At 46.6% G+C, this 25693-nt stretch overlaps 1 protein-coding gene across 1 annotated transcript in view; it reads left to right on the top strand.

The window, feature by feature from the left end:
• Window positions 1-10550: 10550 nt before the first annotated feature.
• The window catches only part of TUBGCP3 (tubulin gamma complex component 3), an 83128-nt gene continuing 67985 nt past the window's right edge, over window positions 10551-25693 (top strand). Inside the window, exons 1-3 of the mRNA XM_044779681.2 lie at window positions 10551-10785; window positions 19100-19207; window positions 23052-23119. Of these exons, the coding sequence (XP_044635616.1) occupies window positions 10710-10785; window positions 19100-19207; window positions 23052-23119 (252 nt within the window). The 5' untranslated portion in view covers window positions 10551-10709. The remainder of the gene's footprint in view (window positions 10786-19099; window positions 19208-23051; window positions 23120-25693) is intronic.

Raw genomic sequence — 25693 nt, 5'->3', positions numbered from 1 at the left:
CTGTGTCCATGTATTGCCTTTCCTCCATGGGCAGGGACAGAGTGAAAGAGGGAAAGGGAGAGCTCTCTGGTGTCTCTTCTTACAAGGGCATCAGTCCTATTGGATTAGGACCTCACCCTCTTGACATCATTTAACCTAAATTACCTCCCGAAAGGCCCTGTCTCAAAATATAGTCACTTAGGAGGTTAGACCTTCAACATAAGAATTTCAGGGGACGCAATTCAGTCCTTAACACTGGGATTAAGCTCACTTGGTCACATGTGCTATTCTTTTTACAAATTATTGGATTTGATTGGTTAAAATTTTGTTCAGAATTTTGGCATCTATGTTAAGAGGGATGTTGAAGAGTAATTTTCTTTTTTTGTAATATCTTTTTCAGATTTTCATATCAGGGTAATTCTGCCCTCATGGGATGAACTGGGGAGTATTCTCTCATCTTCAGTTTTCTGGAAGAGTTTATATAGAATTGATATTATTTCTTCTATTAACATTAGAAAGAGTTCACCAGAGAAGAGTCACCTGGGCCTGTGGTTTTCTTTGTTGGAATGTGTTTTTTCCTTAACTTCAATGTATTTAATAGATATAGGATTACTCAAGCTATCTGTTTCTTAAGCGAATTTCAGTAGTTTGTGTCTTTCAGGGGGTTGGGACCTTTAATCTAAGTTGACAAATTTGTCGGCATGCTTTTGCTCATAGTACTCATTTTCATCCTTTTAGTATTTGCAGACCCTGTGGTGATGTTACCTCTCTCATCGTTGTTTCTGGTAACTTAGATCTTTTTTCTTCTGACCAGTCTGGCTAGGGGTTTACATTATAAAAATTCTCAAACAACCAGCTTTGATTTCATTTATTTTCTCATAAATGTCCCGTTTCATTGCTTTCTGCTCTGGTCTTGCAGTTTTCTTCCTGCTTACCTTGGGCTTCATTTGTTCTTCACTTCCTAATATTTTACACTAGAAGCCGAGGTCATTGTCTTGAGATCTTTCTTCTTTTCTAATCCAGGCAGACCTCATTTTAGTGTACTTCACAGACACTGCGTTTTTTACGAAGTGGAGGATTGTGGCAACCCTGCCTGGAGCAGGTCTATTGGGGCCATTTTTCCAACAGCATTTGCTCACTTTATGTCTCTGTGTCACATTTTGGTAATTCTCGAAATGTTTCAAACTTTTTCATTATTATTATATTTGTTGTGTTGATCTGTGATCAGTGATCTTTGATGTTATTATTGTATTTATTTTTGGGTGCCATGACCCACGCCCATATAAGATGGTGAACTTAATCCATAAACGTTGTGTATTCTGACTGCTCCACTGACCAGCGAGTCCCCCCCCCTCTGTCTCCTCGGGCCTCCCTATTCCCTGAGACACAACTATATTGAAATTAGGCCAATTAATAATGCCACAATGGCCTCTAAGTGCTCAAGTGAAAGGGAGAGTCACACATCTCTTACTTTAAATCAAAAGCTGGAAATGACTAGGCTTAGTGAGGAAGGCATGTTGAAAGCTGAGATAGGCCAAAAGCTAGGCCTCTGGTGCCAAACAGTTAGCCAAATTATGAATGCAAAGGAAGAGTTCTTGAAGGAAATTGAAAGTGCTACTCCAGTGAACACACGAATGAGAAGAAAGTGAAACAGCCTTATTGCTGTTATGGAGAAGGTTTTAGTGGTCTGGATAGAAGATCAAACCAGAACATTGCCTTGGGCCAAAGCCTTGTCTTGAGCAAGGCCTCCGAACTCTCTTCCATCCTGTGAAGGCTGAGAGGGGAGGAAGCTGCAGAAGAAAAGTCTGAAGCTAGCAGAGGTTGGTTCATGAAGTTTAAGGGAAGAAGCGTTTCCATAACATAAAAGTGTGATTGCAGCAGCAAGTTCTCCAGAAGCTCTGGCTGAGAGCATTAAAGAGGGTGGCTACACCAAACGACAGATTTTCAATGTAGGTGAAGCGGCCTCACGCTGGAAGAAGACGCCATCTAGGACTTTCATAGCTAGAGAGGAGAAGTCAACACCTGGCTTCAGAGCTTCAGAGGACAGGCTGACTCTCTCGTTAGGGGCTAATGTACCTGGTGACTTTAAGTTGAAGCCAGTGCTCATTGACCATTCTGAAAAACCCTAGGGTCCTTAAGAATTATGCTAAATCTACTTTGCCCATGCTCTATAAATGGAACAACAAAGCCTGAATGAGAGCACATCTGTTTACAACATGGTTTACTGAATATTTTAGGCCCACTGTTGAGATGTACTGCTCAGAAAAAAAGAATTCTTTCAAAATATGACTGCTCGTTGACAACGCACCTGGTCACCCGAGAGCTCTGATGGAGATGTACAAGATTAATGTTGTTTTCATGCCTGCTAACACCATGTCCATTCTGTGGCCCACGGATCAAGGAGTCATTTTGACTTTCAAGTCTTATTATTTAAGAAATACATTTTGTAAGGCTATAGCTGCCATAAATATTGATTCCTCTGATGGATCTGGGCAAAATAAATTGAAAACCTTCTGGAAAGGATTCACCATTCTAGATGCCATTAAGAACATTTGTGATTCATGGGAAAGAGGTCAAAATATCCACATTAACAGGAGTTTGGAGGAATTTGATTTGAACCCTCATGGATGACTTTCAGAGGTTCAAGATTTCAGTGGAGGAAGTAGCTGCAGGTGTGGTGGAAATAGAAAGAGAACTAGAATTAGAAGTGGAGCCTGAATTGTTACCATGTCTGACTAAACTTCAATGGATGAGGAGTTGCTTCTTAAGGATGAGTAAAAAAAGTGGTTTCTTGAGATGGAAAATACTCCTGGTAAAGATGCTGTGAAGCTTGCTGAAATGACAACAAAGGGGGTGCCGGCCCGGTGGCACAGTGGTTAATTTCACACGTTCCACTTTTGGGGGCCCGGGGCTTGCCAGTTCGGATCCTGGGTGCAGACATGGCACCACTTGGCAAGCCATGCTGTGGCAGGCGTCCCACATATAAAGTGGAGGAAGATGGGCACGGATGTTAGCTCAAGGCCAGTCTTCCTCAGCAAAAAGAGGAGGATTGGCAGCAGATGTTAGCTCAGGGCTAATCTTCCTCAAAAAAAAAATGACAACAAAGGATTTGGAATATGACATAAACTTAGTTGACAAGGCAGTGGCAGAGTTCAAGAGGGTTGACTCCAATTTTGAAAGAAGTTCTATTGTGGGTAAAATGCTATCAAATAGCAACACATGCTGCAGAGAAATCGTTCGTGAAAGGAGAAGTCAATTGATGTGGCAAACCTCACTGCTGTCGTATTTTAAGGAATGGTCATGGACACCACAACCTTCAGCAACCGCCACCCTGCTCAGTCAGCAGCCATCAACATCGAGGCAAGACCCTCCACCAGCAAAAAGATTATGACTCATTGGAGGCTCAGATGATGGTTAGTACTTTTTAGCAATAAAGTATTTTTTAATTAACATGTGCACATTGTTTAGACATAATGTTATTGCACACTTAATTGACTATAGTATAGTGTAAGCATAACTTTTTTTTTCCCCTTTGGTGAGGAAGATTGGCCTTGAGCTAAAATCTGTGCCAATCTTTCTCTATTTTGTATGTGGGATGCTGCCACAGCATGGCTTGATGAGCTGTGTGTAGGTCCGTGCCCAGGATCCAGGCCTGTGAACCCTGGGCCACCAAAGTGGAGTGTGTGAACTTAACCACTATGCCACTGGGCTGGCCCAAGCATAACTTTTACATGCGCTGAGAAACCAAAAGCTTTGTATGACTCACTTTATTGTGATCTTCACAGGCTCTCAGAGGTACACCTGTATACAAGTTTAATACTGTAAATGTCCCTCCAGGTCCTGCTGTAGGTGTATCCTACACATTGCGATCTCTTGCATTTTCATTTTTATTGATTTCTAGATTGCTTCTAATTTCTCTTTTGATTTTTCTACTGCAACTTATGCATTACTTGTTTCTTTTTCATCTTTTGGACATATTTACAATCACTGCTTCCAAATCTTTTTCTGCTAAATCCAACATCTGGGCTTATTCAGCATGGGTCACACTTTCTGTTTCTTTGCAACTTCTGTAGAATTTTTTTGTAGAAAACTAGAAATTTTCGATAGCATGTTATAACAACTCTGAATTCTGAGGGTGTGTGCATGTGTGTGTATGTATACGAGTGTGTGTGTGTAATTTGCCTGGACTTATGCTGTGGAATTCGTCTCTCCCATGGTGAAACATGCTGATGTTTCTGCTCAGCTTTTCAACTCCCATTTGTATTTTTTGCCCCGTTTCTCAGGGCTCGGCCCTGTGTCTGCGTAAGGCTGTGCTCAAGCAGTGGCTTGTGAGCATCTTGTCCTCTGCTGGCTGTGTGGGCTAGAAATATGCTCACACAGTTCTTGCATCTCCCATTGACTCGACTGCTCCCCCAGGGTCTCTCAGGTTGTCCCCAGTGTGCACGTGGCTTCCTGTCACTCAGACATTCGAGGGAAGCTGATCTCAGTCATTTTTTGGCTCTCTCATGTCTAGGCTCTCCCCACTTGTATTAGCCAGAGTTCTCCAGAGAAATGGAATCAATAGATAGATAGATAGAGTTTGATTTATTTTAAAAAAAATTGACTCACATAATTATGGAGGCTGGCAAGACCAAAATCTGGAGGGCAGGCTGGCAGGCTGGAGACCCCAGGAAGAGCCGATGCTCCAGTTCAAGTCTGAAGGCTGTCTGCTGACAGAATGCCCTCTTTCTCAGAGTCAGGTCTTCAACTGATTGGATGAGGCCCACCCACATTATGGAGGGCAATCTGCTTTACTCAGTCTACTGATTTAATTGTTAACTTCATCCAAAAACACCCTCTCAGAAACATCCCGAGTAACATTTGACACATAGCTGGGTGCCATGGCCCAGCCAAGCTGACACACAAAACTAACCCCCATAAGAGCATTAAAATCCTGGCTGGTCTGCCACTTGCACCAAGTGGGACCCCAACCCTGGTCTAGGGCAGCTGTGAGTGTCACCCACCCTGTTCATTTCCTACCAAGCCCCCTTAGCTGGGGAGCCATGGCTGTTGACCTCTTTCCCAAATGGAGGCTGCCCCTTCTAGGGGTGAAACTGACAGCTTGGGCAGCCAGCATGGCATTGGGGGTGCTATGGTTCCCCCCATCAAGTTGTGGGGTGGGCACTGGAGCAGCCCTGGAAGGAAGCCCACGATGCCCACTGTTCTCACCACAAGTCAATGATTTTTTAAGGATGAATGCTTCTAACTTTGTTGTCTCTCTTTCTTTGGTCAATTTCCAGTGCCCTGACTTGGTTCATTTTGACAATTTTGTCCAGTTTTATACTTTTTCTGTGGAAAGTGTTTGCTTACATCTTCACTCACCATCTCTGGATGTCCCTCAGGCTGCACGTGTTCTGAAGCTCTGTCATTAGACACACATGCATTTACAACTGTTACATCTTCCTAATGAACCCACCCTCTCACCACATGAAACGTCCTTCTTTATCTCTGTTAGCGCTCCTCGTCTCCGTCTCTTTTACCTAATACTAATGCAGCCACTCCAGCCTCCTTGTACTCATTCTTCTTGTATCTTCTCTTCATCGATTTACTTTCAATCTATTTATGTCTTTATATTAAAATGTCTTATATATAACCTATAATTAGGTCTTGCTTTTTTCTTTTTTTTTTTGAGGAAGATTAGCCCTGAGCTAACTACTGCCAATCCTCTTCTTTCTGCTGAGGAAGACTGGCCCTGAGCTAACATCCGTGCCCATCTTCCTCTACTTTATATGTGGGACGCCTACCACAGTACGGCGTTTGCCAAGCGGTGCCATGTCTGCACCCAGGATCTGAACCGGCAAACCCCGGGCCGCCAAAAAGTGGAACGTGCGAACTTAACTGCTGTGCCACCGGGCTGGCCCCAGGTCTTGCTTTTTTCTTGTCCTCGTTCTGACAATCTTTGCCTTTTAATTAGGATGTTTCATCCATTAACATTTTTGCAGTTATTAGTATGATTAGATTTAAGTACATCATTTAAAAAATGTGCTTTATGTTCTCCTTTTTTATTTTTCTCTGTCCACCCTCTCATTCCTTCACCTGGGTTATCTGAATCCTTTGGAATTCCATATTAATTTATTTGCTGATGAGAACAGCTGTTCTCATGGCTTCAGGAAACCGGGGACAGTCCAGTCTCTGCGTACAGAGGAGGGGAGATTTTGTGTTCTGTTTAAGAAGTTTCAGGGGTTTCGTGTTTTACCCAAATGTCTCCATCCCAAATCTCTGGGTCCCACTGCTCCTCAATTAATGACCCACCCTTAATATAAGAGATTTGGCAGGACTGTGTGTTCAACTTGAATCAAAATTTACAACTTGAACAATTAGGTTTGGAGTCTGGTCCTCAGTTCTGATAACTGGGCAGGTCCAAGAAGATGTTCCTTTTAGGGCTGCTAGAGAAGCCCTCTGGTTCTGCGGCTGCACCTTAAGCTAGAAACGTGAACTCAAGCTTTCTGAATGTTCTCCAGTGCATCCATCCCACCTGTAGTCTTTGTAGTCATCGTTACTAGCTAAACACCTGACTACACCAGCTACTTAGCTTCCCAAAGTCTTGCTATCAGCCAGCGTTTTGTCCCCAGCAATGATACAGTGAGCCATTTTGGTGCTCCAACATGCCATGGATTCCACCTTCCAAAAGATCTGAAAGTATTCGAGCCCAGACATGTGAGCAACCCAATCCTGGACTCCCTCTCCCCTGGGATCAGTCCCGGTAGCAAGGACTGTATGGTAGGGACCAGTGTGCAAAACAGAAACCATTCTAGCGACTTCACCATGGGGGACTTAACACAGGGCATCAGTTACATGGGTGTTTGAAGCAGGTGGTGAGGACGCAGAGAATAGCAAGTGCGAAAGGGGCTGCTTTTCATAGGGCTGAAGAGACAGCAAGAAGACTGACGTCACTGTATCCCACACTCGGAAACCTTCCAGTGGGAGTGCGATCTATGATGAGCGTTGGATAGAGGAGGTTGGACCCGTGAAAGGCGGGGCTGACGGGTAGGGGATGTTGCCAAGGGGGAGACTCAGTTACTGTCACAGGCAAAGTGAGAGGCAGGAAGCTAGAAGGTGATGACTTTGGTTGTCTCCTTCTGACCTCCAGTTTCCTACAGTGACTCCCATTGGCTGAACCTACCAGGAGCCCAGTTGTCCAGGGAGCTCGCAGCACAGCATCTCTAGGATACAGGGCAGAGCAGGGAAGGGCAGAGAGTGGCTCTGGGAGCAAGTGATGGGCATGTTCGCTGTGGAGCCACACGAACCCCACGAGGCAGAGACGATTTGTAGTTACCTGTTGTGTCACAAACCATCCCCAAAGTTAAGGGCTGAGAACAACAAACATTTTGTTTGGTAACAATTCTGCGATCTGGGCTGGACTCAGTGGGCAGTTCCGCTTGCTCCACAGATAGCCATGTGTGCGGCTGCATTAGCTGGAGGCGGCAGGGGGCTGGGCTTAGCTGGGAGACGGGGATAGCTGGCCCCTCTCTCATTTCATGGGGTCTCAGGATCTTTCCCTTTCCATGTGGCTTCTATCCATGACCTTTCCCGTGGGGTAGCTGGACTTTTAATATGGCGGCTCGGTGCTCCCAAGAGTGCCAAGAGGAGCCTGCCAGGCCTTCTGAAGGCTGAGGCTGGGAACTGGCACAGCAGCGCTTCCACAGCATCCCGCTAGGAAAAGCAAGTCAGGGGGAAGGGGATGACAAAACGGTGAGGATTCTGGGAGGCGTGGTTCATCGGGGGAAGGAAGTGTAGGACAGTACTCCGCAGTGGCTTCCTACGGGACCTGTTTTTGAGAAGTCTAATTTTAGGGGTTAAACGTGAAAAGGTTTTATTTTTTGCCAGTTGTATTTCCCCAGGTAGGCTAGGTAGATTCTCCATTTCTCGTCCTTAGCGACATCTCAGGCAGACCCACGGCCTTTCAGTCATGTTAGGTTTTTAAAAAAACTCGGTCCCGGCAAATTCAAAGCTTCTGTGTGGGATCCAGTCTGAAGCTCACGACTTCTCCTCATTCCTGTGCAGCCAGACCTCACCAGCCTGGGTGCTTGAAGAGGGGTGGGGACATCAGCTGCCCTTCTGTCTCCCCTCCCATTGCTAATTTTAACTCCTTTAATTTGAATCAGGACAGAGGGATTAGGGAGAGAGGTTAAAAATCTTTTAATTAACTTGGCACGTGATCACAGCCTCTGTCAGTAGTTTTCACCTCCTGGTTAACTCTGAGGAGCCGTCCATGCCATCTCTGTGGCAGGTGACCAAGGCCACATGTATAACTTTTCTTTTCTTTTTTTTTTTGAGGAAGATCAGCCCTGAGCTAACATCTGCTGTCAGTCCTCCTCTTTTTGCTGAGGAAGACTGGCCCTGAGCTAACATCCGTGCCCATCTTCCTCCACTTTATGTGTGGGACGCCTGCCACAGCATGGCTTTTTGCCAAGTGGTGCCATGTCCACACCCAGGATCCAAACCAGTGAACCCTGGGCCGACGAATCGGAACGTGCAAACTTAACTGCTGCACCACCGGGCTGGCCCTGTGACTTTTCTGGAGGGTTCTGTGCGGGGAGCTCACCTCTGCACCATTTCCTGGCAGGGCAGATCCTGATGTTCCTAAAATCGTCTCCAGACTTCCAGAAGCCCCTGCGTCTCCAAGGTCGCTGACAGCTGTAGAGGGACGTTCAGGGATGGGAGCAACGGTTGGAGAGTTAGCAATGCCAGCTTGGCCGCCTCCTAACAAACCCTGAGGCCCTGGCTGCCTCCCGCTTTCCGTGGCTTTCTTTAAAACGTAAGATCCTCAGTTTTGCATCCCAGCTCCCAATTCTTGGATGAGTCTTCTCTGTGTCCTGCTACACGCCCACCACATTGCCTTTTAGTTACTTTCTTTCCATCTCTAGACTGGAAGAGAGGCAGCACATGCAGGTGAGTTTCAGTGACAGGAGCTGGTTGTAGGGACACGTGAGCACACGGTCCACTGTGTGGGCCGTGTGCTTACTAGTCTCCTCCCCTCTCTGTGCCTCTCACTGTCTCTGCACCCGTGATGTTGCTGTCATGACTGTGACTGGGGCCCCGTTACCTTGGAAGCCCAGAGAAGCACAGCGCGAGGGCTGGGAAGGAGGCGAGCTGTGGACACAGGCTGCCGTCTGAGGCTGCAGCTCTGCTCTGGGCGTGAAGTCCTGGCCTTCCCCTTGCCTCGCTCAACACTTGATAGGCCTTTGTCTTGTGCCTCCTAGGGTTTTCCTGTTCCTAGAATTCAAATGACACAAGACAGGTGTTAACATGCCAGCAGGGTGTAGGGGTCCCGTCAAGGCTGGGCTTCTCCCCCCACCCTGGGAAGCGGAGGTCGATTTTCCTTGGCTGCTCAGTTCCCTCGGCCGTTGGAAGGTGCCTGTTTCTCTGTGTTACAGGTCAGGCCGTCTGGAGATCCAGTCTTTTGACCCTAATTCCAAATTCCCTTGAAGGAAACTTGGTTCAGTGCGGGGCAAGTGCTCACCCTGAGCCTAATGTATCACCGTCACGTGGACGGCACAGCTCCTGGCTGCCAGGATCCCACCCTGTGGGCCAGTGCTGTGTGGCCGGGGTCCGCTGCTCCTGGACAGGGCGGGTCCCAGTGCCCGCTGCTTCCTTGTGCACTCCTGTGCAGCATCCAAGTGCCCGGGAAGTGACCCGTCCTAAGCGCCCCGTACGTGTCCTTTCTCTTCAGGCCTTTCGCCTCTCACTCATCATCGGACTTGTCTCCCACGACCATACGAATCACTTGCGATAGGGCGAGAGGGGTACTGGGCCAGGGACGTTGGCGGTGGGAGCTGTCCTGACCCTCTGGGGATGTTTGGGGACGATGGGGGTCTGAGCCATCCTGACGCTCAGGGGGCGTTTGAGGGTCCAAGCCGTCCTCACCCGCTCTGAGGACATTCTGGGGTCGGAGCCGTGCTGACCCTCTGGGGACGTTTGGGGACGTCTGGGGGTCCGAACTGTGCTCACCCTCTGGGGACATTTGGGGACACTGGGGCTCCGATCACTCCTGACCCTCTGGGGATGTTTGGGGACGTCTGAGGGTCCGAGCCAAGCTGACCCTCTGGGGACGTTTGGGAACCTCTGGGGGTCCGAGCAGTCCTGACCCTCTGGGGATGTTTGGGGACGTCTGAGGGCCCGAACCGAGCTGACCCTCTGGGGACATCTGGGGGCGTCTGGGGGTCCGAGCTGTGCTGACCCTTTGGGGACGTTTGGGGACACTGGGGCTCCGAGCCGAGCTGACCCTCTGGGGACGTTTGGGACGTCTGGGGGTCCGAACCAAGCTGACTCTCTGGGGACGTTTGGGGACACTGGGGGTCCGAGCCGAGCTGACCCTCTGGGGGCGTTTGGGGACACTGTGGGGGTCAGAGCCCCGAGAGACGATGAGCAGCATCGGCCGGCGCGCTAGGGCCCGGAACCTTCCTGGCCCGCCGGTGGTGCCGGGGGAACGTGCGGCGAGGGAGCGGGGAGCCCTTAGGCCGGCGCACCTGCGGCCCCGAGCGCCCGGAAGAAGCGGGGCCGTGTGGGAAGGACCCGCGGTTTCGGCGGGTTCCGTTAAAATGGCGCCCTCGTCGCCGGCGGTGCCCGCGGGGCCTTAGCCTGTCGGGGACGCGGGAACCCGCGGGGCGCGGGGCGGGCGGCGGGGCCTCCGGAGCGCGGCGGGCTCGGGCCGGGGGCTCCGCGGGCCCGGTGGGCAGACCCGGGCGAGCATGGCGACCCCGGACCAGAAGTCGCCGAACGTCCTGCTGCAGAACCTGTGCTGCCGCATACTGGGCAGGAGCGAAGGTAGCGCGCTGGGCCGGGGAGGCCGCTCCCTCCGCGTGCGGCCCGGTGGGCTGGGGCGGTGGGCCGGACCGGACCGGAGCGGGGCCGGGGCGGGCGGCCCCCAGGCTCCGCAGGCCGGCGTCCCCGGGGCGGGAGCGGGGCCGGGGCGGGAGCAGGGCCGGGCGGGCGGCCCCCAGGCTCCTCAGGCCGGCGTCCCCGGGGCGGGAGCGGGGCCGGGCGGGCGGCCCCCAGGCTCCTCAGGCCGGCGTCCCCGGGGCGGGAGCGGGGCCGGGCGGGCGGCCCCCAGGCTCCTCAGGCCGGCGTCCCCGGGGCGGCGGCGCGGCGGCGTACGGAGCGCTGCGGCCCCCGGGCGGAGGGGCGGCGGGCAGCACGGCAGCACCCGGCCGGCTGAGTCACCGCTGCCCCGCGCCGGCCCGAGTGAAGCCCGGGAGGCGGCTCGCGAAGGCGGCCTGGTCTAAAGGCAGCGCCCGCGCTCCTGGGGCGCCGAGCGCGGAGGGCGGCCGGGTCGGGTTCCCTGCCTGCAGCGAAAGGCGGCGGACGCTGCTGCCTGCCGTGGTTTTCTCCCGCCAGGGCTGAGCAGATTTGACGCGGACCTGCCCTTGGGGGCTTCGCGCAGGGAGTCGGCTCCCCAGACCCGGCCCCGCCCGGCGCACGAAGCCGTCGGCGGTGGTGCTGCGCTAAGGGCGGCGCGGGCTCGGCCCTTGGCCTTTGCTTTGGCGGGAGGCAGGGGCCGCGGGGCTGCCGCGTGAAGGGTTTTCTTGGGCGGTGGGAGCGGCTGGGTTTCTCACTCCCCTGGAACCGTAATGTGGAAAAGAGATTGTGCGGTTTTTGCGGGAAGGCTTTAAACGAAATTACGCTTAAAGTATTGAGACTGTATTTTGACCTTTCGTGATTCTTCACCATTAGCTTATGTCAGTTATTTGATATTCTGTGATACTCTTAGGGGCCAGAAGTGAAGTTTTTTGGTCAGTCCATTAAATGGCACTGACTTCACACAGTTATTGCCACATTTTATAAAGTTTCACCCTGTGGCTTCCTGCGTCTGAGAAGTCTTTGTCCTCCGCCCCCTGCATCCCCCGCCCCGGTGCCGTGTTAGGTGCTGCCGATGCGGAGCCGTGCAGACAAGTGTGCCTCCCGCAGATGTCACATCCTAGTGGGGAGAGTGATGAAGCTGGTCAAGGAGTAATGCCCTCAGTGACAAGCGCTGCGGTGGAGCGGGCGGTAGGGTGAAGGGATGTCGAGGGAAGGGCTGAGGAAAGCCCGGGAGGGGAGCGTGAAACGGGACCGAGTGGAGGGCGGCGGGCCCTGTGAGCCCCTGGGAGGGCTGCGGGCGGGGTGCAGGGCCTCGAGTGGCGGCAGCTTGGCCTACTGGCTGTGCATCTGTCCCCAGCTCTTGTGTGCGCGCATCTCCAGCACCGGGGTTACCCTTCCTACTCCGTGTTCCTAGTCCCGGGAGAAGCCAGAGAGCCACGGTTGTTGGGAACCACTCACTCACTTTGCTGTCAGTGTTTTCGTTGTACCCGCGGGCCCTCGCTGTGGCTCCAGGGAGAAACTGCAGGCTCCTGCGTTCCCACTGTCACAGCTGGACTTGCAGGGCCCCTCGTTGTGAGGTACCGTGGTGTTTCTCAGTTTACAGAAATCTTAAAACTTGACGCTCCTGTCCACTGACTTAGCTTCTCCCCTTCCAGGAGGTTGGACACTTCCTTTCAGCAGAGTTCTGCACCCTCCTGTCTCTCCGTTTGGAATTGTGTCTAAATTAAAAGTAGATGGGCTCTCTCTCAGATCCTGAGGGGATCCTCCTGAGTGCAGTGTGTTTTAGAGTACATTGACGATGATGCTCTCTGTTCCGGACAGCTCGGATTGCCACACAGTTAGCAGATTCATAATTCCAGATTGTGCTCCTGTTTACTGAAGAATTTGTAACTGTTTAATAGCCTGCCTTGTTTGTTCTACCTTAGTGAGCAAAGGAGCAGTATTAATTGCTGCCTTGTAAAGGCATTAAAAAAAGTTTTATTTTCATTATTGGGTATTTTATCTAACTGAGGAGAACCTTTGATTAATTACTTCATTTTCTGGTGACACGTTACAAACCGTTGCCGTTATGCTTTTGTAATATATTGCTTTTTTAATAATATGAAATTGAGGCATAGCAAACACTTGTTACTTTTGACGTGAATGTCACAGGAATGAATTTTTCATAAAGTATTTTTTAAAAGAAATTTTACACTTGGCTTTAAGGGACTTCGGAAGCAAAGCACCTAACTATAGCAGTGATTGACGTTGTTCTAAAGTTAGTGTAACCATTATTTCACCTTTTTCGACTTAAAACCCTTGTGACTTTGCCTGAAATACCCCTGCCCGCCCGTGGCAGGAAAATTCCCTCTCCGTGTCCCTGCGTCTCTCCTGGAGTGCGTTTTTTGCTCATTACCTCTTTGGATAGTTTTTGTTTGTCTTTGGAAATGATGTGCTTAGTGTTGCAGAGTTTTGACTCTGTCAGAGGCAGTGTCCCTTTTCACACTTGGTAGTCCTCTTTCTAACTATAAGATGAAGAAGAACTAAAGGAGTTTTTGTTAGATGAGCACTTCAGCACAAACGCTTGCATGTGACTACAGTACCCTACATACTGTAAGGTGATTGCCCTGATGTGCAGCACCGCTGAGTGCACTCTGAGCCACAGTGAGAAGACACAGGAGCGTTGTCTTGGTGATTCATGGACCACAAGTGGGGTTGCTGTTAGTTTCATGATTTTCCAAAATGGTGCAGAGCTCTTGATGAAGTTTCAAATAAAGAATGGTCTTCCCTGGATTATATGCTTGGGAAAATCAATGTGTATTAAGTATACATTAAAACATGTTAAGTGTATAAAAATGTTCACTAAATATCTATTAACATGTATATTGAATTTCGAAGTTTTAGGCTTTGTTTGAAAGTTGTACTTAATGAGTTTGTTATTATTTTAAAATGCATATTTAAAAATGATCTCGGTTTAAATTTCTAATACAGTAGATATTGATAGATGTAACCCACATAAATAAACAACAACTTAGGGGCCCTCAATCTTAAAGAGTGTAAAGGGGCCCTGAGACCAATAATTTTGAGAACCACAAATCCGGAGCAGTGTTTTTTTTATTTCGATTTTTTTTTAGAGTGCTGCTTTTCAGCTAGAGCTGTGCGTCAGAATCACCTTGATTATACAGGAAACTGATATACTGTGTTTAACGTGACACCTTTTCATTTTGAATTCTCTAAGTGTGGTACTTATTTAAAGTCATCTTGGGGGCCCCATCTCCAGAGATTCTGATCCCCTAGGTCTCTTGGAGCTTGGTGTCTGGAACGTGAGACACACAGTCATCCTGAGCTGCATCTGGAGTGGGGAGTTGCTGGGCTAGCTACTGGAGAGAGCACTTGTGGTTGAGCTGGCCTGCCCCCAGAGTCACTGCTCTGTGGCCCCGTCCTTTAGAAAACAGCGTGGTGTCCGTACAAGCCAACACAAGGAGGAGATTTAGGAAGGCAGACGCGTCTTACTGAACAGTTCGCCTCCCCCCCCCCACCCCCCACCGTCTTTCTGAATCCTTAGAAAGCAGGCGACTGGGGGGTGTCTGTGCCCTTGAGCTGCACTTGTTTTTGTGCGTCTCTGAGTTCAGTTGTCTTCTTCTACCTGAATGTGTGTAGAACCCTTTGGGGTGCGCAAGGCAACTGTCTTTTGTTTAAGGACTCTTGGGCCCACGTCTGAGTGTTGTTTGGAGCCTTCACCTTTGGGATTGAGACCCTGCAGTTCCACTGCATTTCTTCCCCTGGTTTTACACCTCGTCTCCTTCCTTTTCTTCTCTGCACCAAGAGTCCTTTCTAGAAAACAAATCTAATCAGATCTGTTGAGGAGACTTAATTTGTTCCCTATTTGCATGAGCACGATACAGGGGTGTTTAAGAAAGACTGTGTCCTTTGTATCTGCTTGAGATAGGGAGGCATTCTGAGGAGGTGTCATTTACATAGAGAACCCTGTGGAGTGGTGGACTGAGTCCTGGGAAGACATGGAGGAGTGTGTCAAGGTTCTGAGCTGGAAGTGATTGTGGTGTGCTCAAGGAACAGCAAGACCACAAGGTGTGGCTGGTGTGTGGGGAGCCCCGCTGGACGGTGCGTCGTGCAGAGGGAGCCGTCCAGCATGCACTGTTTTGAGACGGTTTCTTTACTTAGCCAGAGACATTTGGGACTCATTCGTGGTGGTGTGTGTTGTAGTTCCGGCCTTTCATTGCGGAGTGGTGTTCCATTGTGAGAATGTACCACAGTGTCTACCCATTCACCCATCGAGGGACAGCCAAATTGTTTCCGGTTTTTGGTGGTTATGGATAACGCTGCTGTAAGCATTCAGGTGCAGATTTTTATGAGACTCTAGAATGAACAGCCTGCAAGTGGGGTTGCTGGGAAGTGCGTGCTGAACTGTCCTCCCGCCTTCCCTTTCCTCCCCTGCCTCAGTGTCAGCGCCCCAGGGACCTGCGTTCTCACCAGCACTTGGTGGCCCTGGTATTTCTTTATTTCAGCTATTCTGAAAGGTGAATTGTGGCATCTCATTGTGGCTTAATTTGCATTTCCCAATGACTAATGAGCGTCTTTTCATGTGTTTCTTTTCTGTTCATCTTCTTGGTAAATTGATTGTTCAAAACTTTTCTTTATGTTTTTCTTGGGTTGTTTTTTTCCTCTTCCTGAGTTTTGAGAGTTCTTTATATCTGTCTGGATTCAAACCCTTTGTTGGATATGTGTTTTGCAAATAATTTCTCAGTATTTTCATTCTCTTAACAGTGTCCTTTGCACAGCAAAAGTTTTTAATCTTGGATGAAAGAAAGTCCAATTCATCAAATTTTTTTAGTGGGTCATGATTTTGATGTCTTATGTAAGAACTCTGCATACCCCAAAGGCACAAAGATTTCTTCTGTTTTTTTTTTTTCTTAAGTGTTCTAGGCTTATGTTTAGCACTTATTATGTTCTGAGTTAATTTTGTATATGATGTATGGTATAGGCTGAGATTTTTTTTCAGTTTGCTGAACAAATGTTTTTTTCGCATTTAAGGTGCTTTATTTTTGCCTTTAAGACTAAAAGTTTTAAAATGGAGCTTTGAAAAACATATCGGGGCTGGCCTGGTGGTGTGGTTAAGTTTGTGTGCTCTGCTTCCGTGGTCCAGGGTTCACAGGTTTGGATCCTGGGCGCAGACTTAGAACTGCTGGTCAAGCCATGCTGTGGTGTCATCCCACATAAAATAGAGGAGGATTGGCACAGATGTTGACTCAGCAACAGTCTTCCTCAAGGAAGATTGGCAACAGATGGTAGCTCAGGGCCAATCTTCCTCACCAGAAAAAAAAAAAAGAAAGAAAGAAAGAAAGAAAAAAACCCCTAAAATAAAAAATAAAAAAATATGCTTTGCACAAAATATTGATAATGGCCTCCTTCAGACCAATAAAATCATGATTTGTGAAAGATGAGTTTTGGAATCAGTATTTTTTTAAAACAAACTTTTAATTTTAGAATGAGTTTAGATTTACAGAAGAATTGTGGCAATAAGACAGAGTTCCTTGTACCCTACACCCTTTCTCTATTATTAGCATCCTACATTTGGATGGTGTAATTGTTACAGTGAGTGCATCAGTAATGATACGTTGATATTAACTAAACTTCAGACCTTGTTCCAATTTCCTCAGTTAGTACTTGGTGTTCCTTTACTGTTCTAGGGTTCCATGCAGGGTACCATATTACTTTCAGCTCTCATGTCTCCTTGGGTTCCTGTTGGCTCTGACCATTTCTCAGACTTTAAAAATTATTTCTTTTGATGACCTTGACAGTTTTGAGGATTAAAAGTCAAGTATTGTGTAGAATGCCTCAGTTGGAACTGGTCTGATGTTTTTCTCATGATTAGACTGGGGTTATGTGTGTTTGGGAGGAAACCCCAGAGGTAAAGTGCCCTTCTCGTCCCATGGTGTCCAGGGCGCACACTGTCAGCGGGACTCATCACTGGGGATCTTTTTTTTCTTTTTTCTTTTTTGAGGGAGATTAACCCTGAGCTAACTACTGCCAGTTCTCCTCTTTTTGCTGAGGAAGCCTGACCCTGAGCTAGCATCCGTGCCCATCTTCCTCTACTTTATATGTGGGACGTCTACCACAGCATGGCTTGCCAAGCGGTGCCGTGTCCGCACCTGGGATCTGAACCAGCGAACCCCGGGCTGCCGAGAAGTAGAACGTGTGCACTTAACCGCTGCGCCACCAGGCTGGCCCCGCGCTGGGCATCTTGACCCTGGTCACCTGGCTGGGGTGTTTGTCAGGCGTCTCCGCTGCACAGCGCTCTCTTCTTGGGAAGGAAGCCTCTGTGCAGCCCGCCCTGAAGGAGTGGGCGTTGTGTTTTAGCCACCTCCTTGAGGGAGGTGCTACATGAATTCTTTAGCGATTTTTTTTTTGTTTTTGAAATTTCTGTGGGATCAGTGGTAATATCACCTCTTTCATTCCTTAATTTGTGTCTTTTCTTGTTTTTCTTGGTCACACATTTATGTTTATCAATTATATTATTTTTCTTTTTGAAGAACCAGCTTTTGGTTTCATTGATTTTTTTTCTCCCCTATTTTTGTTTTAAATTTGATTGATGTTTCTTCTTATTTTTATTTTCTAATGCTTTGAGTTTAGTTTGCTTTTCTTTTTCTAAATTTTATTGAGTAAGCTGAGATGGTTGACTTGAGACCCACCTTCCTTTTTAATAAAAGCGTTTTATTTTCCTCTAAACACTGCTCTAGCTGTATCCCACATATTTTAATGTGTTGTGTTTTTATTTTCATTCAGTTCAGGATATTTTCCAGGTTCCTTTGAGACTTTCTCTGGTCAGTGTATCGCACAGCAGTGTGTTGATTGACTTCCAGATATCTGAGGATTTTTCAGATATCATTCTCTTACTGATTTCTAGTTTAGTTCTGTGACTGATAGGGAGCATACTTTGAATACTTTCAGTTATTTTTAGTTAATAAGGTTTGTTTTGTGACCCCCAAATGCAGTCTTTCTTGATGACTGTACCATGTGCATTTGAAAGAGATGTGTATTCTTTTGTCGGTGGATGGAATGTTCTGTGAGTATCACTGGGGGTTAGTTGGTCAGTTGTGGTGTTCAGTCTAAATCCTGGTTCACTTTCCTTCACTTATCTTTCGGATTACTGAGCAAGGCACTTTTCCAGGTGGAGCCTGTGGGACTGCTTGGGGTTTTAGTTTTGTTACTGGTTTTTGCCTGGTGTCGGATGCCTAGCGCACTGCGGGGTGGTGGTGCTTTTTTGGGAGGTAGAGGGTGCTGCATTTTGGCCGCGATCCCCGATGTAGGAGTCTTGATTCCCAGTGTCTGGGGAGGGGGGCCGGAGCCCTTAAGTCAGTCTGCTACTTTTACTTCACGTTCTTGCTGTCCTGGTACCCCTCCCAGACCTCCTTTGGTTTGCCTGGGTGGGGCAGTCAGTGGTCCCCTGGTTGTGTGGGATGGGGTGGAGGACCCAGGAGTCTTGTTTTCCGTCCAGATTTCCAGGCAGTCCTCGTCATTCTGCCCCACTTCATGCACATCTTCGAGGTATGGAGTTCTCTCATTTCTGGAGCCTCCCTGGGCTTCTCAGGGATTTGCCTTTCTCTTGGGTTCTGTGCCCACTCCTTGACCCAGCAGGCGTCGAGCTCCTGAAGCAGGTCCCACCACTCCACTTGCTCTTCAGCTTCTCACATTTTGTTGACCTCTCTTTAACTTTGCTCTGCTTTATTTTCTTTGCCTTTCTAGGTTTATGCCCCCCCCTTTTTTTTAAAAGAAACGCATTTAGTCTCAATTTAGTAGGGTTTTTGAAGGGAGTAGTGTTTAAGCCATATCTTTACCTGAAGTGCAAACGCAGTTTATAAACTAAGTGCCCATTTTGATCGCTCCCCGGCCTACTCCCGGTGTTTGTGTGTGTTGGATTGAGCTGTGGAGCTTCGCAGAGGCTCTTGAGCAGGCTTACTTCTCAGGCATCACGTTTTGGGCTGTGACTTTTGCTATTCCTTTTTTTGTGATTATCAGTCCAGTTTATTTTCTGTCTCCTAGGATTTTTCAGACTTTCTGGCGTCTTGCTGTCTCCCTTCCTTATTTAATAGAACTGTTATTTCATCCATTTATTCATTGATTTTGTTTTCATTTCCTAATAGCTTCTCTGCCTCTCACTTAAAACCTTGGGAAGGTGGAAGGTGGATGTATGTGCCCAGCCCACTGTCTCGAACTGGAAGCTTCAGGTGATCAAAACTTAACCTGATTGGCAATAATTTGCATCCTTTTATTTACCTTTCAGCTGATGTAGCCCAACAGTTCCAGTATGCTGTGCGAGTTATTGGCAGCAACTTTGCCCCAACTGTTGAGAGAGATGAATTTCTAGTAGCTGAAAAAATCAAGAAAGAACGTATGTATTTTGCTTAAATGTTGTCATATGTTGGATTCTTCAACTTGTCAAAGCTTGAGAGTGTGTATTTTATATATATGTATTTTATATATATGTTTTTATATATCTCTGTATGTGTATATGTAGTTCCCAAGCACATTTTAATTATAGGTACTATTACATATGTATAAAAATATATATTAAGAATAAGGACAACTCACTTCTGTCTTCATTAGAACATAGTGAAAGAAGATTGTTTTAAATACTGTTCTAACTCCATAGTTTGGTTTAAGAGAGTGAGGAAGATAAAAGGGCTTAATATACCTTCCTGTTTATCTTGTGCTTTGAAGTATTTAATGTTACGCACTTTTTGATAAGATAGCAGAACACTGTCTTGGAAGTAAACAACTCTTAGTGAATCAAATATTGCTTCTCTTGATTGTCGACATCCAAACTTCTGGTTCTTCAGAGCTTACTATGTGAACACTTTGATTCGGAGATGCAAGCTTTCCTAAACGTCGTTACCGGAGAGACGAAAGCTTTCTGCTTATTAGCATCTAGTCACTACTGTCTTCCCTGGTTGTGTAATTTGGAGCTCTGCTGCCCCTCTGTACCCCAGGAGTGTCTAAGGGAGTGAGGCTTCGAGCATAAGGACCCACATGTGAGAACTGCTCTTGTCCTGGTTGGAGGGTTGTTTTTCCAGTGGCCAGTTCCCGCCTCCGCACAGTTCTATGGGCTATACGAGCCCAGCTCCGGCTGCCTGAAAAGCAGCCTTGCCATGCAGGTCAGTGTGTCCTCCCTGCCGGGGCCTGGCTGTGAAACTGCCCAAATGAAATGGGCTTTGGCCTTATTTCTAAGTGTGTTCGAAAACTGGTAATGACACCTCCTAGGGCTCTGTTTCTCATGGCACAGTTTTCCACCCCTACCTGTTGCATTATTCACTGTATTTGGCCCATGGTCTGCATGGACGTCCTGTTTCAGAGCTGTGTAACCGAGATGGGTGGTGAGCTTCTGGGGGTAGACTGAGGCTGTGGCGCGTGAGTAACTGGATCTGGCCATGGTGACCTCTGCACGTTTAGGGCTTGATGAGCAGTACAGTCTGAAATGGGCCACCTGCGGATAGGAGTTGGATCTCAGTGTAACTTGGTGTGTGTGTTATTTAAGGTAGAAGGGCAAAAATGGAGTGTTTATCCTGCAATTAACTGGTAAAGACATTTTTTCCTTTCTTGTCTGTAAAACTGAACATAAGAACACTGTACCCTCTTCTTGAACCCTGATGATTGTTACATTTTAGATTATTAGTGAGAACGCCAGCTATTAGGTTCTATATTACCAGACCATTCCCTTTGTGAATTTACATTTCAAGGCCTCCTGGCGAGCATATTACACATACGTGTAGAAGCTAAAAATACAGTTTGTCTAAAGGCAGAGTTAAAGAACTGGCAACTGCGTTGTGGCAGCGGGTATTGCAAGGAAGTCTTGGAATCTCTTTTTTGTTTACCAAGAGAACTGTAACCATGTACAGTTTTTGACTGTTTGTCTTCTGTGTTTTTGAAACAAGACTTGGTGTATATTGATGCATGTGGTGCTTTTGCCCGTTGTCACTGGGTGTCTACAGCTTCTCTTGGGCACCCCTGCCGGCACCCCTCCCTGAGTCCCAGCTCTGATGCGGCCCAGCTGTAGGTGGTAGAGCATTATTGATGGTCCTCTCATGTGATGGTCACCATTGATCTCTTATATTTCATTAATTCTTAGATATAGTTTTTACATTTAACATTTTTGAAATTCGATTACAGTTTTTGGTAGATTAGATTAGTTGAGTGATGATAGTTCTGTCCTCTGGAGTAACATAAAGAAATTAATTTTCCATTTTATATGGCTGGCTTCAAATATTAAATGCTAGTAGTTTTTTTTTGAGGGAGATTAGCCCTGAGCTAACTACTGCCAGTCCTCCTCTTTTTGCTGAGGGAGACTGGCCCTGAGCGAACATCTGCTCCCATCTTCCTCTACGTTATATGTGGGACGCCTGCCACAGCATGGGTTGACAAGCAGTGCCATGTCCGCACCGGGGATCTGAACTAGGGATCCCCGGGCCGTTGAAGCAGAAGGTGTGAACTTAACCGCTGTGCCACTGGGCCGGCCCTAGTATGTTTTATATTGAAACAAATTGCAAAACTCATCACGTGTGACAACATTTAATACTTAGAAGTTTCTTAATTTTTCACAGTGATGAGTGGGGTACGTGGTAACTCAAGATTTGTTTTGCTTTGTTTAGCAATCTGTTAGGTAAAACATTTTTTTGGGTAAATAGTCTATGTTTATTTTATTTGTATTATTTACTTTGTATTATTATCTTATGACTTTCATGTCTATGAATTAGTGTCATTCTGTAGAAAGAACATCACTTGCTCCATTTTATGGTGGTGTTTATTTGGAGTATTTTTATATAAGTTTTTAAAGATAGTAAATTATATTTTTTAATTGCATTCGTTTTGTTGAATGCATTTTGTGATAATACATTTTAGTGTAAAGATAGCTTTACCTTTCTGCATAGGAAGAGCTGACAGTACAGATGGGCTGAGATTGATATAACCGCTGGTATGTGGTTCATAGCGTCAGTCCATGGAACCAGGACCCTGTCTAGCTGATGAATATGAGGAAGCATGGCCATCGAGTCAGTCATTGTCTTTCTACAAATGAATTTGAACATTTAAAGCTAAGTGAGCTTGGCTGATGACATGTTAAGAAAGCCGTGCCTCTGAACTGAGATAAATAAACACGAAGATTACTTAGAGGCTGCTGAGCTTTGCAAAGTGGTACCTTTTCTTGGGAGTGTGTCAGGGTTCCTTTGAGAGGCTGCTGTCTGTGCGTAGGTGGTGTGTGCAGTGTTGTAGATGTGGGCGAGTGGGGTCTCTTCCTTCAGGGCCCCAAATCCAGTGTGTAGTCTCCTTCATGGAGCAGAGCAGAGCATGAGCTCATTTGCTGCCACGGCTTTCAGAAAACTTGTAAGTGTAGCTGTAGGCATCTGAAGACTTACCAATAGAATGAATTAGTAGATGAAAAGTAGTTAGGGGCCGGCCCAGTGGCACATCGGTTAAGTGCTCACATTCCGCTTTGGCAGCCCAGGGTTTACCAGTTCCAATCCTGGGTGCGGACATGGCACCACTTGGCACACCATGCTGTGGTAGGTGTCCCACATATACAGTAGAGGAAGATGGGCACAGATGTTAGCTCAGGGCCAGTCTTCCTCAGCAAAAAGAGGAGGATTGGCAGCAGTTAGCTCAGGGCTAATATTCCTCAAAAAAAAAAGAAAAGTAGCTAATAGGCTATTTTGATTTTTATTTTGAAACAGTAATTGTTACATTTTATACTAAAACAAGATGCAATATTGCTGTATATGTTAACATAAATGCTTAGAATGTATAGTTTTGAGTCAAACTATCATGGATGGTATACTTTTTGGTTAATGCCCTTTAAATTTAGGATTCCAAAGATATTTTTACTTCCCATCCTCCCTCTGGGTAGCCATTATTAACTAGTTAGACTGGTGGTGGTTTGCCTCACTGGTCTGTTTATTAAGATTTGTAGATAGAATCTAAAAGATCTCATCATTTCTATTACTTGGCTAATTTTCACATAAACTCTTTGACTCCAGTCTAATACTGTCCTTATTTTACAAATGTCAGAGAGATTAAATGAATTGACCAAATTCATAAAGCTCAAATGTCACTTATTGTCTAGTTGTTTTGATTCCTAAGCGCAAGATTCTTTTCTGAGTTTTCTGTTACTATAGGTGAAATAGTATCATAAAAATGGATTTTGGTGCGTGTGATTAACATGCTTATTTTCTTTTCTAACTTTTCAGTTACTCGACAAAGAAGAGAAGCAGATGCTGCATTATTTTCCGAACTCCATAGAAAACTTCATTCACAGGTATCATACAAGTGGTCTGAAAGCCGTTCCACTAATGGCGGTGCTGGTACTAGGGATCTGGGGCATTTGAACATTTTTTTGTGGTATCATATTAAACTTTTCCGTGTTGTGTAATGGCTTTTAATTGTAGATAGTGTTTGCGTTTTAAAGATTTCGACATTAGAAGTAAGTTTTAGCTGGATTTAGTGCTGCATTGTTTGTGAAGGTGGATGAAGCTACACTGAGAGCGTGATCAGACTTAAGTACATAGTGAGTCTGTATTACACACGCCTTAATTCCCTTACTGTGACGAAGCGCATTGGTGGGAGTCTCGACTTGTCTGTGTAACAGCAAAAGCTTATCTTTTTGATATACTTTATTGTTCATCAGGTCCTGATTTGTACTGTTATAGTAATAATTTAAAAAAGAATTGATTTTGAACATTTTGTGACTGGATATTGAGACTTGCACATGAGTAGTTTTTCTAACCTCTTATTTTAATAAAAGACTCTGCTAGCCTATACGCCAGTGAATTAGTTGAATCATAGGGTGAGGTTTTTATGATTCTGTCTGTAAAGGAACTTAGTTCATCTGGTTCTCTCCCTCCTTCTATAGAGAAGAGAGTGAAATCCAAAGAAGTTTAATGCTTTGCTCAACAAATATTAAGTTAGTGTTACAACAATAAAAATTACTGAGTTAGGCATAATGCTGCTAGTAATTAAACTCATAATTTTTTCAGGTCTTCCTCTTTATTCGAATATTGTACCCTTAAAAATAAGCTTAAAGTTATTTGCTGACCATTTTGATTCCTTAATTTGATATGTTATACTTGGATTCACTGTTTTAAGTATGCTTTTCTAAAAATACTTGATAATATTTATAAAATTGAGAAATAGGAACCTTTTTTTGTACATTCGTTTCCAGGCAAATAGTTTCAAAATGCTGTATCATTTGCTTTTCTTAAATCTTTCTCTATTTTTGAAAACATCTTCTTCTGTGCATTGAAAATTGCCAAGATCTGTTTACCGGATATCACATTCCCAAGATGCTTAGCCTTACTGAGATCCCAGAAGAGAGTTTCATCAGTAAAAGCTGTCGTGTCTATTAATATTGGCCTTAGATGAAAACATAATATTGGCAATTAGATGAAAACATATTTAGGAAGTTTCTAATTTATTGGTGAGGAAGATTGGCCCTGAGCTAACATCTGTTGCCTATTGTCCTCTTTTTTTTCTTTTTCTCCATAAAGCTGCTCAGTACGTAGTTGTATATCCTAGTTGTGAGTCCTTCTAGTTCTGCCAAGTGAGACTCCACCTCTGCATGGTTTGATGAGCGGTGCTAGGTCTGTGCCCAGGATCTGAACCTGTGAACCCCGGGCCGCTGAACTGCAGCACACTGACTTAACCACTAGGCCGTGGGTCCGGCCCCTGGAAGTTTCTAATTTAAAGTCGTTGTTTTGCAAAATTTTGTTTGGAACCCTGAATGCTTATTCTTAAACATCAAGTTTTTAAATAGTACCCACTTCCTAGGGCTAGCCCAGAAAACTAGCTTGGCTCATTGCGTGAAACATGATGAAAAACATTAGGAAACAACAGTGTAACACTAGTGAGTAAATGAAATAGAAGAATGTGTACCAATTAGTAGCCATTCCGTTTTTCTGCTAAGATGTCCAGCTCCTCACAACTGCAGAGGTGGCTGATGTTTCTGTCCTCTCTGTTCATCGGGGGCCCTTCTCTGCAGAGTGTGCTGTGTGCACAGAGGAGGAAAGGTTGGAGGTGTGGTTACCGTTTGCTGTGTTGTTTCTAGACCCCCAGGCGGGAGTCGGGAGGGGACAGAGGGGTCTGGGGTGCTGTGGAGATGTTGGGGAAAGTGTCTTGGTGTTCCTGGCTGGACTTCGGAGGCTGCTGACAAAGCTGAGGAGGAGAAGGATGGATCGTCTTGGGGAGGCGGCAAGCACCTTGCAGAGGTGGGCCTGATGAGGAAGGTCCTGGGCAGCAAGGGGACCTGGGGGACTAGTGGGTGACCAGCTCCGCTGAGGAGATGACCCGGGGTGGTTGGGCGTGAATGCTGGAAGAAGCTCTGTGTCCCGCACTAGTTTTGCTTTACAAAACCACCTGTTTTGATGTTCCTCTAGATCTTATGGAGGCCTAATATGTGTTTTTACATTCAAGATTCAGTTTGTGCACAGTGTTTAAGGATTTATGTCTGAATTGAGGTCCTTTAGGTTTTGGAATCTTAGATGACAGGGTCTGATGTGGTTTAGAATCATTTAAAACATGTGATGCTAGAGTTGTTTACTCTTTGTCCCACAAGGTCTGTTCTCTACCCTGTTCAGTGCTGCTTTGGGCTCTGGAGGGCTGACGGGTGTGGATTGCAGCCTCTGGGCTCTCTTGCTTTCTGCTTAGCTTCAACTGGAACTGGCAGGGTGGGAAAAGAATGAGCCCTAGATGTTACTCCCCTTCTGCCAGGCAGCAGTTTGGCGATGGCTTAGCTGTGCCCAAGGGCCATGTGGGCAGTCCCTCTCTCACGCCCTCATGCCCTCCTGTCCTGCCTGCCCTGGCTCTGGTGATCCCTGTCCACCGCTGTCCCTTCAGG

This window comes from Equus asinus, chromosome 11 (genome assembly GCF_041296235.1).
Source record: "Equus asinus isolate D_3611 breed Donkey chromosome 11, EquAss-T2T_v2, whole genome shotgun sequence".
Classification (NCBI taxonomy): domain Eukaryota; kingdom Metazoa; phylum Chordata; class Mammalia; order Perissodactyla; family Equidae; genus Equus; species Equus asinus.
Note: the sequence above shows the minus strand (reverse complement) of the source record. Positions and strands in the feature narration are given on the sequence as shown.